Source organism: Nannospalax galili, unplaced genomic scaffold (assembly GCF_000622305.1).
Source record: "Nannospalax galili isolate Female #2095 unplaced genomic scaffold, S.galili_v1.0 scaffold85, whole genome shotgun sequence".
Classification (NCBI taxonomy): domain Eukaryota; kingdom Metazoa; phylum Chordata; class Mammalia; order Rodentia; family Spalacidae; genus Nannospalax; species Nannospalax galili.
The window spans coordinates 4,023,582-4,036,893 of NW_008358866.1; the positions used below are offsets into that span (position 1 = coordinate 4,023,582).

Sequence of the window (13,312 nt, forward strand, 5' to 3'; positions counted from 1 at the left end):
GAATATTTTCTTCTTCTCTGGTTATACAGAAAATTATATGGAAGTACTTACCATGTAAGTACTAAGGTGAATTACTTACCAAAGCTTCCTCTTTGTTGAGTTGAAATATTTCATTGTATGTATATTCAATTAATAGGCATATTGTAGTCAGTATAGTTACATTTATAGTGTAACTGAATTACAATGCTAACCTCTCCATAAAATCAGTTTTTAACTAAAAGTAAGCAGTGATTCAAATTATTGAATTTTACTTAATTTTCATGCAAGTGCATTTTAATTTACTTTGAATGCTTTATTTGAGGGAAACTGTTATTTATATATCAATAAATAATATCAGTCTTTATTATTGTTGTTCAAAACAGGAATAACAGTAATAACATTAATATTGAGCAGTGCTTTCTTGTTAAGGTTGGGTTTGTTTATTTTAACCCATTTGAATCTAGTCAATGTTACTGTTTCCTGAGATTGTATAAAATAATTAAGCTGTAGAGACAAGTATCCTGAACATTTTAGATGGTCACAAATACAGATGTTTATAGGTTTCTCTAGACATATAGTATAAGCAGAGTGAAGCTGGTGTGAGGCAGTGAATGGAGATGAGGCCTGTGGCTAAAGGGAAGGCAAGGTGTGTAAGTGGAACAGATGCCTCTCAGTGCTTGCCATATGAGGCTACTACTTTTATTTATTTATTTATTTTATTTTTTAGAAGAAGCACTTCATTACAGCTTTAACATAGTAAAAATTTCCAGAGCAAAGATACATCTCTTTCAGAAGTGGCTATAAAATTTTTAGGTTCACAGTTGAATTAATACAGTTATACAATATTGAACTCAGTATAATCCCTGTAAGACATAAAATTGAATGAGTTTTTAACCTTTAAAAAAAGATCTCCATTTCATTTTAAAATACACTGTTTCTTACAGAAAGACTCATTGTTTTTGCTAATAACGCTTAGATGTTGGTGCATGCGTATGTATCTGATTGTTACTAGTCATAGTTGGTTGCTTTTGGATCCTTGGCAACTGTGTATGGATATAAAGTCATTAGGTAGATTTCAGTAGTAATGTTTATCACCTCTACTAATTAACATGACATAAATTTTTATGCTTCCTCCTCAAATATAACTCATTTTTTTATTTGTTGATTTTTTTTGTGTTTATATCACACAGAACATCCCAAACCATCTTACTCATCTATACACCCACTTCCCAGATGGTACCCTCTTGTAGCCCCCCTCCCCTGAGCCCTTATACTTTGTCATCCCTGCTATTGTCCACTGTATTGTCAGCACCCCAGCCACTCCTCAGTACTTATCCATACGGTGAATCTAGTCAGCCTATGTAAAAGTCTTTGTTTTAGTAAGGTCAGCTGTTCCTCATCTAGCAGCACTCAGTGTCAATATTCCTTTAGATAAAATTGGGGTCTGCTCTTCATTTTCTTCGTTCTATGCTGTGTTATATCTTGGAGTCCCTTGGGCCACCCTGGCCAACAACTCAACAGAAGGTATCTCCTATCTCGCATTGTTTCTTGTTATGTAGCCTTTAGCTGTACACATGGACTCTTAAAAATTATACTGAACCCTTTAATCTTTGGTTATACTTTCCTTTAGGGTGTTTAAGGCCATACAGTTGGCCCAGATAAAATAATTTATTTTTACTCTTAAGGCTGTTTGAGAATTTGTTCCTCAAGGGTCATATGGGCTTGGGAGGAGCCCCTGGTGCCTTTCTTTTACCAGTTCTGCCTATGTGAAGGTAAGTCAAAAGTCCTGCTTGACCATGGCTGCCTTCACTTGGAAGCATGGAGGAAATGTTTCCTCTGTGTTGACCCTCCTCTTTGTAGACCAGACATTGGTTCAAGTCCATCTTGTGGGGTCTCCATGGCTTACTTGATTGAGAGGACAGGTGATATACCACAGTTGCAGGACATTTTGGGAGATGCTCATAGTCCCCTGGAACTAGTCGACTTAGGAGGGCAAGGAGCAAAAACTCCTTTATGTCCCTCTGACCAAATTAGTATAGGCCTCAAAGTATGTCTGTTAAACATCCAAGAAGGTTACTTCCACCAGTCTGGTACTTTTAATTACCATGTGCTACATAGATAAAGCTTGGGGAAAAACCAAATGTTCTCCAATAAACCTTGACTAGATATATATTATGCTCCTTGAGCTAGTTGTATGTATAATTTATCAGGAGATTGTTGAACTAATATGGTTCCCTTTGGATTTTAAAAAAACTAGCTAGGCATTATTTATCTCTTGCATTATCTAACCCTTCCAACATGGTTTGTCATGGTTTCCCCAATAAAGGTGCCCCATTTGTCCCATTTCTCCCTTAATAATACCTACTTCTCCTATGGTCCTACCTCTCTTGAGCACCTTCTTTCCTTTTATCCCCTAGGTTCCTTGTATACCCTTCCATCCCCCTTCCCTTAAACTAATCCAGTTTTTCTCCATATCTCCCTTATTAATGCCTGTTTCTTACGTTCCTCTCTTTCAGATTCTTTCCTTTACCTTCCTGTTTCTTTCCATTGTCCTGATTCCTGTAGTTATGTCTGGATACATAGTCACTTATCAGGATTTGGTGCTAGGATCTACATATGAAGGAGAACATACATTGTTTTTGTTTGTTTGTTTGTTTGTTTCTTTTGTTTTTTCCTGAGTCTGTGTTACTTCACTTAATGTAACAGTTTCTAGTTCCATCTATTTATCTGCAAATTTCATGATTTCATCTTCCTTTACTGCTGAGTAAAACTCCATCGTATAAATGAACCACATTTTCATTATCTACTCGTCAACTGAGGGACACTTAGGTTGCTTCCATCTCCTAGCTATTGTGAAAAGAGCAGCAACAAACATGAACATACAAATGTCTCTGCAATAGGATGAGTTCTTTTGGAATGGTATAACTGGGTCAAATGTTAGGTTCATTTGTAGTTTTTTAAGAGTTCTCCACACTGTTTTCCATAGGGGTTGAACAAGTTTGAAGCCCCACCATCAGTGGATGAGTGTTCCCCTTTCCCCACATCCTCTCCAACATTTGGTATCATTTGTTCTCTTGATCTTAGCCAGTCTGATTGGGGTAGGATGAAATCTTAAAGTGGTTTTAATTTACATTTCCCTAATTATTAGTGATGTTTAACATCTTTTAATATGCTTCTTAACCATCTTTACTTCTTCTTTTGAGAACTCTCTGTTCAGCTCTCCTTAGCCCATCTTTTAATTGGGTGACTTCCTTTCTTGATTCTTTATTTTTTGAGTTCGTTATAGATTCTGGATGGTAAACCTCTGTCAGATGTGTCGCTGGTGAAGATCTTCTCCCACTCTGGGATTTCTCTTCGGGTTTTCTGATCGCTTTCTTGGTTTCCTCCTTTGATGTACAGAAGCTTTTTAGTTTAATGAGGTCCCATTTGTAATTCTTGCCCTTGTTTCCTGAGGAATTGATGTCTGCTTTAGAAAATCCTTTCCTATACCTATATCTTGTATGTTTTTGCCAATGTTTTCTTCTAACAGTTCCAGAGTTTCAGGCTTTACATTGAGGTCTTTGATCCATTTGGAGTTGACTTTTGTGCATGGTGAAAGATAGGGGTTCAGTTTCATTCTTCTACAGGTGGAGATCCAGTTTTGCAAGTACCATTTGCTGAACATGCTGTCTTTCCTCCAGTAAATGTTCTTGGCACCTTTGTCAAATATCAGGTGGCTGAAATTGCATGTACTCATATTTGGGTCTTCAATTTTGTTCCATTTATCAAATGGTCTATTTTTGTGCCAGTACCATGTTGTTTTTATGACTATCGCTCTGTAATACAGCTTAAAATCCGGTATAGTAATCCCCCTGGCATTGCTCTTAGCGCTCAAGGTTGCTTTGGCTATCTGAGGTCTTTTGTGCTTCCACATGAATCTTAGGATGGCTTTTTCCAATTCTGTGAAAAATGTCATGGGGATTTTGATTGACATTGCATTGAATCTATAAGTGGCTTTTGTTAGGATGGTCATTTTCACAATTTAATTCTTCCAATCCTTGAGCATGGGAGGTCTTTCTATCTTCTGATGTCTTCTTCAATCTCTTTCTTTAAAGATTTAAAATTTTCTTTGTAGAGCTCTTTAATGTCTTTGGTCAGGTGTATTCTGAGATATTTTCTTTTTTTTGCAGCTATTGTGAAGGGGAGTGTTTTCATGTACTCTTTCTCTGATTGCTTGTTATTGGTATATAGAAAGGCTACAGATTTTCATAGATTAATTTTGTAACCTGCCACTTTTCTGAATGTCTTAATAATTTCTACGAGTTTTCTGATGGAATTTTTGGAATCTCTTAGATACAATATCATATCATCCCTCTTTTAAGAATTTCAAGGACTATGTTAAAGAGAAGTGGAGATAGTGGACAGCCTTGTCTGGTTTCTGATTTCAATGGGAATGCTTCCCGTTTTTCTCCATTTAGAATGATGTTGGCTGTGGGTTTGTTATATATGGCTTTAATTATGTTGAGGTATGTTCCCTCCAGTCTAATTCCCTCTAGGACTTTGACCATTAATGCATGTTGAAATTTGTCATAGGCCTTCTCTGCATCTATTGAGATGACCATGTTATTCTTGTCTTTGTGCCCATTTATATGATTTATGACATTTATTAACTTACGTATATTGAACCATCCCGCATCTCTGCATCTCCCTACATCTCTCCAGCCCCTTGAGCCTGCTACTTTTAAAAGAAGAGTGAAATTGGATTTTATGTGATAATTAGAATACCATTTAGGCCCAGAAAACCATATATATTATCCATATTTACTGGAAACTTGTATCTTTAGGCTTCTTCATCATACCGAAAAGTCATGTAAAACTTGTAAGTTTTATACTTTGAGCAGTGTTTACTATTTTTGGTCATAGCCCCACTGTGAATATCTTATAACTGCTTTTGTATAAACAACCCTGAAAAAAAAAACCTATGAAATAGATGGAATAAGCATGTTCAAAAAATGAGGGGAAGGGAGTATGCTAGGGATTGACCCCACAGCCTCATGTATACCAAACAGGTGGCTATATTGCAGCCCTCTGCAGTGGAAGAAATTTTAACTTTATCTCATAAATGAGATAAAGCTCTGACTTTCAAGAGCTTCAGGCTTCAGGGCAGATAAAGACCTTAGTCTTGACTCTGAGGTGTTTTTTTGGTTGTTGTTGCTTTTTTTTTTTAACAGATACCTTAGGAAATTTCCTGTTACATCTTGTTTTCTGTGCTGAGATGATTATTTCTGGTAACTTTAAAATTCCTTCACTTGTTTTCTGTCATTTTCAGTTTAAAAAGCATCGGCTTTCTGTTGTACACACCAACACCTATGCGAAGTCTGTGGTGAACATGGCAGATGTGGTAAGTATCAGTCATGTTCAACCCTCCTTATTGCTAGTAGAGATGGCATTTTTGTTGCCCAAAGTTGCACTTCAACCAGGTTGACCGAAGGATCCCTGGCAACCTTGCCATGGACTCTACTGACTTATATCTCTGTCTGGGAAGAGGAGCTGGTCAAATGAAACTCCTTTTTTCTTTCACACTGTAAGGGACAGAGCCTTACTCATAGGCTCTAGCAAAGATAACCATGGTGAACTCTTATAAAACAGGGGAGAAACAGTGCAGTTGAGCCTTTTCAGGAGTGTCTCCTGTTATGACAATGGTGTCCTTACATAGTTCCATTGTCCACATATTCCCTCGACAAGGCCATTCCAGGACCTTCCCTGAGCCTAACTGGCACCAGTCAGGTTGTACAGCTGTCATTCCATTAGTGTCTTAGTGTTCCAATTTTTTTTTTTTAATAGAGAACCTCAAGATTTTATGAATTACTTATCCAGGGTGCCAAAAAATGGACTTGGGGAGGTCTTTGAATTGAGCATAAGTATTTGTTGAAAAAACACCCCAAACCCCAAAACCTCCTTTGATTCTAAATATTGCTTTATTCACTGTATATTTTTTGGCAAATAATTTGATTCTTGGTTCTTCAAGGTAAAGGAATGTAGTTAGAAAAATAATTATCTCCTTTAAAAACAATAACGTTTTGTTAACAAAGTGTGAAGGAGTTTCCATGAAAGGAACTGTGTAGTCCTGTTCTTAAGCTGTGTAATTTGACCATGTGCACAGCTCATGTCTTGTTTTGTTAATATCATAGATATATAAAGACCAACTGAAGACTAGGATAGTATTGGTTGCCATGGAAACTTGGGCTGCTGACAACAAGTTTGCCATATCTGAAAACCCACTGATCACGCTACGTGAGTTTATGAAATACAGACGGGATTTTATCAAAGAGAAAAGTGATGCAGTACATCTTTTCTCGTACGTAACTTTTATAATACTTTAATACTTTTTTTCCCTGGTTCCATGTTGAATGCTCTATTATTTCTGATTCAAATGTATCTTTTCTGATTTTAGTATTGGATGTGGCAGAATATTTGGAAGAAGTTTAAAGATTGTTTGAAATTTTCATGAAAATTTAAATGATTTAATTTTGAGTTATTATTGCATGTTAATTTCATTGAATTTTCAAAGGACTTAATTAGAGCATTTACTGGGTAAAAGTACTGTCACACTCATAACGAGAATTCATAGCAATAAATAAATTATATTCTTTAAAATTGTTGTGTTTTAAATGTTAATGTTCTCTCTGTGTTTGGCTCTGATGTAAGAGCTAAGTTCATGGAATTAATTTTTTACTTTTCTTCTCTTATGTTCTTTGTTTTAGTGATATAAATATTTGATATAGTAGCAAAATATATTTAGTAGAATTTTAAGAACCTCGCTAAAATCAGAGCTGTTGAGGACAGTTATAATTAGATATAAAAGATGTATTTTTAGTGTTGCTTTTAATTTTATGTAATTTCAAATTTAGAGGAAAGTTGCAAGAATACTGTAAGGAAATTATCTATGTCCTTTACCTAAACTCAAGACTTTATTTTTACATTTTTTTCTCATTTCCTCCTCAAGTATAAATTGGAGACACTTCTTTGCATTACTGCTAAATACTTAAGTCTTTCAATGTATTCTCTAAAAGTAAAAATATGCTCTTACATATCATAGTAACTTATTAAAACCAGAACATTTCACACTGATTCGTCATTCTTATGTAATTCATAGTCTGTGCTCAGATTTCATCAGTCATAGGAAAGCCTTTCCATAACTAAATTCCTCTCAGCATCTAGTGCAGCAGCACGCAGTATGTTTAATCATCATGTCTCTCCTTTAAGCCAAACGATTTTCTCAGCCATTGTCTATGTTGAACTTGATACTTTGTTTTCTACTTTGATCCTTTTTTCTTTTCTTTTTTTGAGACAGGGTTTCCCTTCCCTGTAGCACCAGCTGGCCTGTAACTCATTATGTAGACCAGGTTGGCCTTGAGCTCACAGAGATCCACCTGCCTCTGCCTCCTGAGTGCTGGGATTAAAGGTGTGCACCACTATGCTCAGCAAACGATACTTCTGTAGAGTATAGACTTATTATTTCACTCTTCATTGTAGGAATGTCTGATATTTTCTCATGAAGTTTAAGTTATCTATTTTGGTCTGAAATGCTACAGAAGTGATTTTGTATTCTTAGAGAGCATCATCGTAGAAATTATTTTAATAGATCTATTTGCATATAAGATAGATACTAATCATGTGGGGAAGTAGCCCTCAGAAACCTTTTCCTTTGATTATGTATGTAAATAATTTTCATGTTCCTCCCTTACTTAGGGAGTCTATGAGAATAGAAATCTTGTATGCATTGAGAAAGCAAATGTGGTAAATTAACAATGGGAGAGGCTTGGATGTTTGAACTGTGAGCATTAAGCACTTTTCATTTCCTTTTCTAAAAGGGGAAGTCAATTTGAGAGTAGCCGGAGCGGGGCAGCTTATATTGGTGGGATTTGCTCGTTGCTGAAAGGAGGAGGCGTGAATGAAGTAGGTGTGAACATCTGTGCAATACAAAGTGGTATGATGGCTGAAAATGTTTTCCTAATATTTAAGAGGTCATTTCTCCATAGTCCACAGGCCCCAGATATTAGATTATTCCATTAGTGATCAGTATGGTTCCCATATGTGACCAGAGGATAGAACAGGGAAACAATAGAAGATAACACCTGATGACTGTACCCATTTTCGGCATAGAATAATTTCCATTAAGCAGTTTACAGGTCAGAGAGAGAGAGAGATAATCTTTACCCTACATTGAAAATAAAGCCCACATGTTTATTATGTTTAAAGATGATTTCCAGAGATTGGAGTAATTCCCTGAAGCATTAGACTGACACTGAGCAAATAATTGTATATTTTCTTCTTTCCTCAGTATTTGACAAATTTGGGAAGAATTTAACAAAACAGAGAAGGTTTTCCACAAAGAAGTGTGTTAGGTTTTCCTTAACACACTGAACTTGATAGGAAGAATCTAGAAGAAAATGCTTGAATCTTTGGAAGGCTACACATTGAAAAAACAAAACTTCTGTGGCCACAGACTGTCCTTACTTCCCGAGTCTCCTTATGTTTGTTTTCTAAAGCTACTTTCTATTTGATCTGGGAAGGAGACATATTCCAAGTAATTTTACACATTTAGCTTTATCTTGTATTATTCAAAACACTGACTTAATAATAAAGTTTGTAATAATTAAGTTTTCCAGAAATGTTATCAAGTGAAATTTGGATTCAGAATTCTACTTAAGTTTCCAGACTCAAAAGTAAACGCTTCTCTGGCTTTCTGTTTTTCCTCTTAAGACTTAAGCATGAATTTGTTGCTTACTGCTTTATTTCAAATACATGTTCAGTCGTAGCTACAAGATGCTTAAACTCTGCTAAAGAAAATATTTAGGGCATGGTAGTGCATCCTTATAATCCGTGCCCAGGAGGCTGAGACAGGTGGATCATCATGAATTTGAAGCAAACCTAAGCAACATAGAGAGGCCCTGTGTGAATAATACCACAAAAAAGGAAAAAAAAAAAGCTTAGAAATGACTTGTTTTCAGTTGTTTTATGCTGTTTTTCTCTATCCTACATTAAATGAAAAACAATTTTCATTTACGTATTTTTGTTTTTGTTTTTCAGTTTGGGAAAACTGATTTAATGGCTGTTACACTTGCTCAGTCATTAGCTCACAATATTGGTATAATCTCAGATAAAAGAAAGTTAGCAAGTGGTAAGTTTAATCATATGTGGTTTAGTTGTATTTATTAAAACAGAGTCCTTTCAAATACTTTGTAAATTGAGATTTAAAAAAATTCAGTTTCTTAATCAAGGCTATGGGTGGTACAGTGAGATATGTAAGCAAGGGCACAAAACGTTGCTTTCAAACATAATACAGAGAACGTTTATATCACAGATGAAAATTTCTCCATGTGTAGTTAACAGTCGAAGCCATGTGATGATGAAATCAAAGCTGGATTTAACCTAAGAAGAGGCAAAATAAGCTCATTTTGGTAATTTGAAATGATCTAGTGAAGAATCTTAGATCGTTTAAGACTCAGACACCATTTCATTGTGGTTTATTTAAGACACATAAGGCCGCAGGCATAGAACTTTCTTGTAAGGATCAGACCTGATGAAAGACTTAAGAAAATAGAGATCTGCTAAACTATGCTAGGTGTAACATCTGTAAAGAAAGTTTTTTTCTGGGGCTGGAGAGATGGCTCAGTGGTTAAGAACACTGGCTGTTCTTGCAGAAGACCCAGGTTCGAATTCCAGCACCCACATGGCAGCTAACAACTGTCTGTAACTCCAGTTCCAGGGGATCCGACAGCCTCTTCTGCCTTCTGCAGGCATTGCATGACATGGGTGCACTTACCTACATGCAGGCAATAAACACATACACATAAAATAAAAATAATAAATAAAAAAATTTTAAAAAAGAAAGTTTTTTCCAAAGTAGGTAAAGTTACTTGACTATGAACAGTATACTATGTATTTGAAGTAATTTGTTTATAAACATGTTTCTTTTATTATTATTGCAACAAATTCTGTAACTATGGATGCTTATAATAGTAATTACTATTCTAGAGAACCCATTATTTCCTAGACGATTGTCATATTACATATGTCTAGATACTCATTTAATTCTCAAGATAATCCTACAAGATGCCTGTTTTCAGCCCTACTTTACAGATGAAGTGACTAGATCTTAAATGGATATTGTGTCCAGGGTTATACATATGTTAAATGACAAACTAGGGTTTCAGCCCAGGAGACTGTGACTCTGGCCCTTCTGCCTAATCAATATTCTCTATTGCCTTCTACCAGAGTTTCAGCACAGGGATGTTAAAAATGGGAAGACATTGTGGTAATTCCCCCAAAAGTCTGTGAAACTGGGATCCTATTTTGGTGTCATAAAGTTCCCTATGATTTCATTAGCATTTGATTGTCTTTCATGTAGCCATTTTAAGTGACTGCTTTAAAAATACGACAACTTGGTAATCAGAAAATTTATATGACCTTCATGCAGTCAAAGTGCATTTTTGTTGGTATGCATTGCATTGAAAGCTTTGAGTGTAAGCAGAATTAGAAATCAGGTAGAGCTTTAAAAAACTTCTAAGCATGAAGTAAAGATGGAAATAAAAGCTCTTTAGTGCAGTTTTTCAATGTGTAAAGGCATGTGCATTCATTTTCTCTTAGGTGAGTGTAAATGTGAGGACACATGGTCTGGATGCATAATGGGTGACACCGGGTAAGCCACTTCTATTTGAAAACTACTTACTTTATCTTCTTAAGAATATGACACTCAATAACTTAGTGCCTAGAACTGTACTATAGGCATTTATGAAAAAAAAAATGAAGTAAATATTCTTTTTGTTTGTTTTGTTTTTGTTTTGAGACAGGGTCTCCCTGTAGCCCAAGCTGCCCTGGAACTTACTATGTAGACCAGGCTGGCCTTGAACTCACAGAGATCCACCTGCCTCTGCCTCCTGAGTGCTAGGACTAAAGTAAATATTCTTAACAGCCTGTATATAAAATATTTTCATAACATAACTTTGTATTTAAAAAAAAAAACCTCTTAGTGTTAATGGAGGAGACCCCAGAAACTTTTTTTGTCTTGAATGTAGGCTAGAAATATAATGAGTAAACAAGTCTGTTCTTTTGTTAGTTTTTTCAGTGATTCCTTTTACCTCCTTAAATCTGGCTGGTAAGTTGACTGTAAAAAATGGAAGCAAGAAAACAGCCAGATTTGTAGCTTTCTCAAGTCCATGTGATGATGGTGTGATGGCTTTCCAGTGAGGTGTCACTGAACAAGCAGTGAAAATGTCCTCTTAAAAAGGTTTTTATTGCGGCTGGAGAGATGGCTCAGTGGTTAAGAGCACTGGTTGTTCTTGCAGAAGACCCAGGTTCTTATCCCAGCACCCACATGGTGGTTAACAACTGTCTGTAACTCCAGGGGATCCAACATTCTCTTCTGTCCTCCAGGGACACTGCATGACATGGGTGCACTTACACACATGGCAGGCAGTACACTCATACACATAAAATAAAAATAAATAATAAAAAATGTTTTTATTTTTACACCATCCTGTCTTCCCACACTGTCAGGCTTCAATTCTTGCCTTTTATTTTTTTCTAAAAAATTTTTAGGACCATTCCCATTACTCCAGGCTTAGCACTGCTGCTCTTTAAAGTTTGCTTGCCTTGTGCTGTTATTACTTTGGTAACATTCCCCATGCTTTCTGTTTTGCCTCTTGAGTCCCACTTCTAATATCATTAAAAGGTATAGAGAAGAAAACTGTACACACTTGTATTACAGTTTTCAAAAAATAAAGCATTGCCTACATGGTTAAATCCTCTTGTGCTCTCCCCTATTGACCTCCATTCTCAGCAAGGTAGTGACTATTTTGAATTTGGTTCTTAATATATATTCACAGGTCCTTCCTTATGCTTTTACTTTTTGTGTATGTGTGTGTGTAAAACAACATCACTTTGCATGTTTATAATTTATGAGCTATCTCATACTGTGTGTATTCATGTAACTTGTTTTCTCTTCATGTTTGTAAAATTAATCTGTGCTGACAGTATGTAGCATTTTTCACTAAATATCAAAATGCTAATGAGACGTTTTGTGAGTTATCCATTTTGAAGAATGAAATTCTGCTAGGTGTGGTGGCACATACCTGTAATCTCAGCACATTGAAAGTAGAGACAGAAGGATCAGGAGTCAAAATTCTGCTACATTGTGAGTTGGAGGCCAGTCCAGGATAAAAGACTGTTTCAAAAAAAACAAACAAAAAAGAATAAGGATTAGATTTCCTACTTTAGTGTTTAGAAGATTTAGATGTCCATATCTTTATACTCATTTAAAATCCAACTTATTCTGACCTGTTTTCTTATCATAATTGTATGTGGGTTTTGATTTGCTAATTATAACATTACATGAATTTTTATCTTCTCTAAATTTGCTTGTAATTGTATGTGAACTTTCAACGGTTTTTGATTTCCAGAATAAGTTCCTTTTCTGTAGGGTGCCTTTCCCAGTTTTCCCCATGTAACCACATTTCTAGTCGTCTTTGAGGTTTATTATGATTTTAACCCCTGCCTGATAATTTTATGTATGTGTGTGTGTGCATGTGCATGAACATGTGTACACATGCACATGAAGGCCACATGTCAACACTGAGTTTCTTCCTTTATTGTGCTCTGCCTTCTTTTTGAGACAGAGTCTCTCATTAAACATGGAGCTCACCAGTTGACCAGGCTGGCTGGCCATTCAGTTCCATCTGTTTCTCTCCCCACCTACACTTCACCTCCAACACTAGAGTGACAGACCATGCTCAGCTTTTACATGAGTGCTAGGGATCTCAGCTTAGGTCTTCAGGCTTGTGCAACAGGCACGTCACCACCTGAGCTATCTTCCCAGTGCCCCCTGCATTATAAATTAATCTTGTTTGTACCCATGATTCCTCTCACCATTTGGTCATACATATTTAAATGATTATATTTTATGCTACTTTATATTTCATACCTCACAGTTTGTACTTTATATAGAATTGATTTTCAATAAATGTCTGTTGATTGAATTTGAATTTTGAACTCTGATGATAACAAGGAAAATAAGTAATGAAGGGAGTATATATGCAATCATGTATATAAAGTATTTTAAAATTTCAATTGCATTGAAAAATAATTTTTCTATATGAAACTGTGTATTTTAATAATGAAATGGAGATCTTTTTAAAGGTTAAAACATCATTTAATTTATGTCTTATAGGGTTTATACTGAGTACTGAGTACAATATTGTATAACTGTATTAATTCAAGTGTAAACCTAAAAATTTGCAGCCAATTTTGATGGAGATGCATCTTAGCTCTGGAAATTGTTATTGAATATGTC

At 35.7% G+C, this 13,312-nt stretch overlaps 1 protein-coding gene across 12 annotated transcripts in view; it reads left to right on the top strand.

Annotated features, from left to right (window-relative positions):
- The window catches only part of Adam22 (ADAM metallopeptidase domain 22), a 267,323-nt gene that overhangs the window by 195,314 nt on the left and 58,697 nt on the right, over window positions 1-13,312 (top strand). For all 12 annotated transcript variants that reach the window (XM_008822497.2, XM_008822498.2, XM_008822504.2 and 9 more), the window contains exons 10-14: window positions 5,288-5,359; window positions 6,150-6,316; window positions 7,833-7,917; window positions 9,052-9,142; window positions 10,612-10,663. In XM_008822497.2, the coding sequence (XP_008820719.1) occupies window positions 5,288-5,359; window positions 6,150-6,316; window positions 7,833-7,917; window positions 9,052-9,142; window positions 10,612-10,663 (467 nt within the window). The remainder of the gene's footprint in view (window positions 1-5,287; window positions 5,360-6,149; window positions 6,317-7,832; window positions 7,918-9,051; window positions 9,143-10,611; window positions 10,664-13,312) is intronic.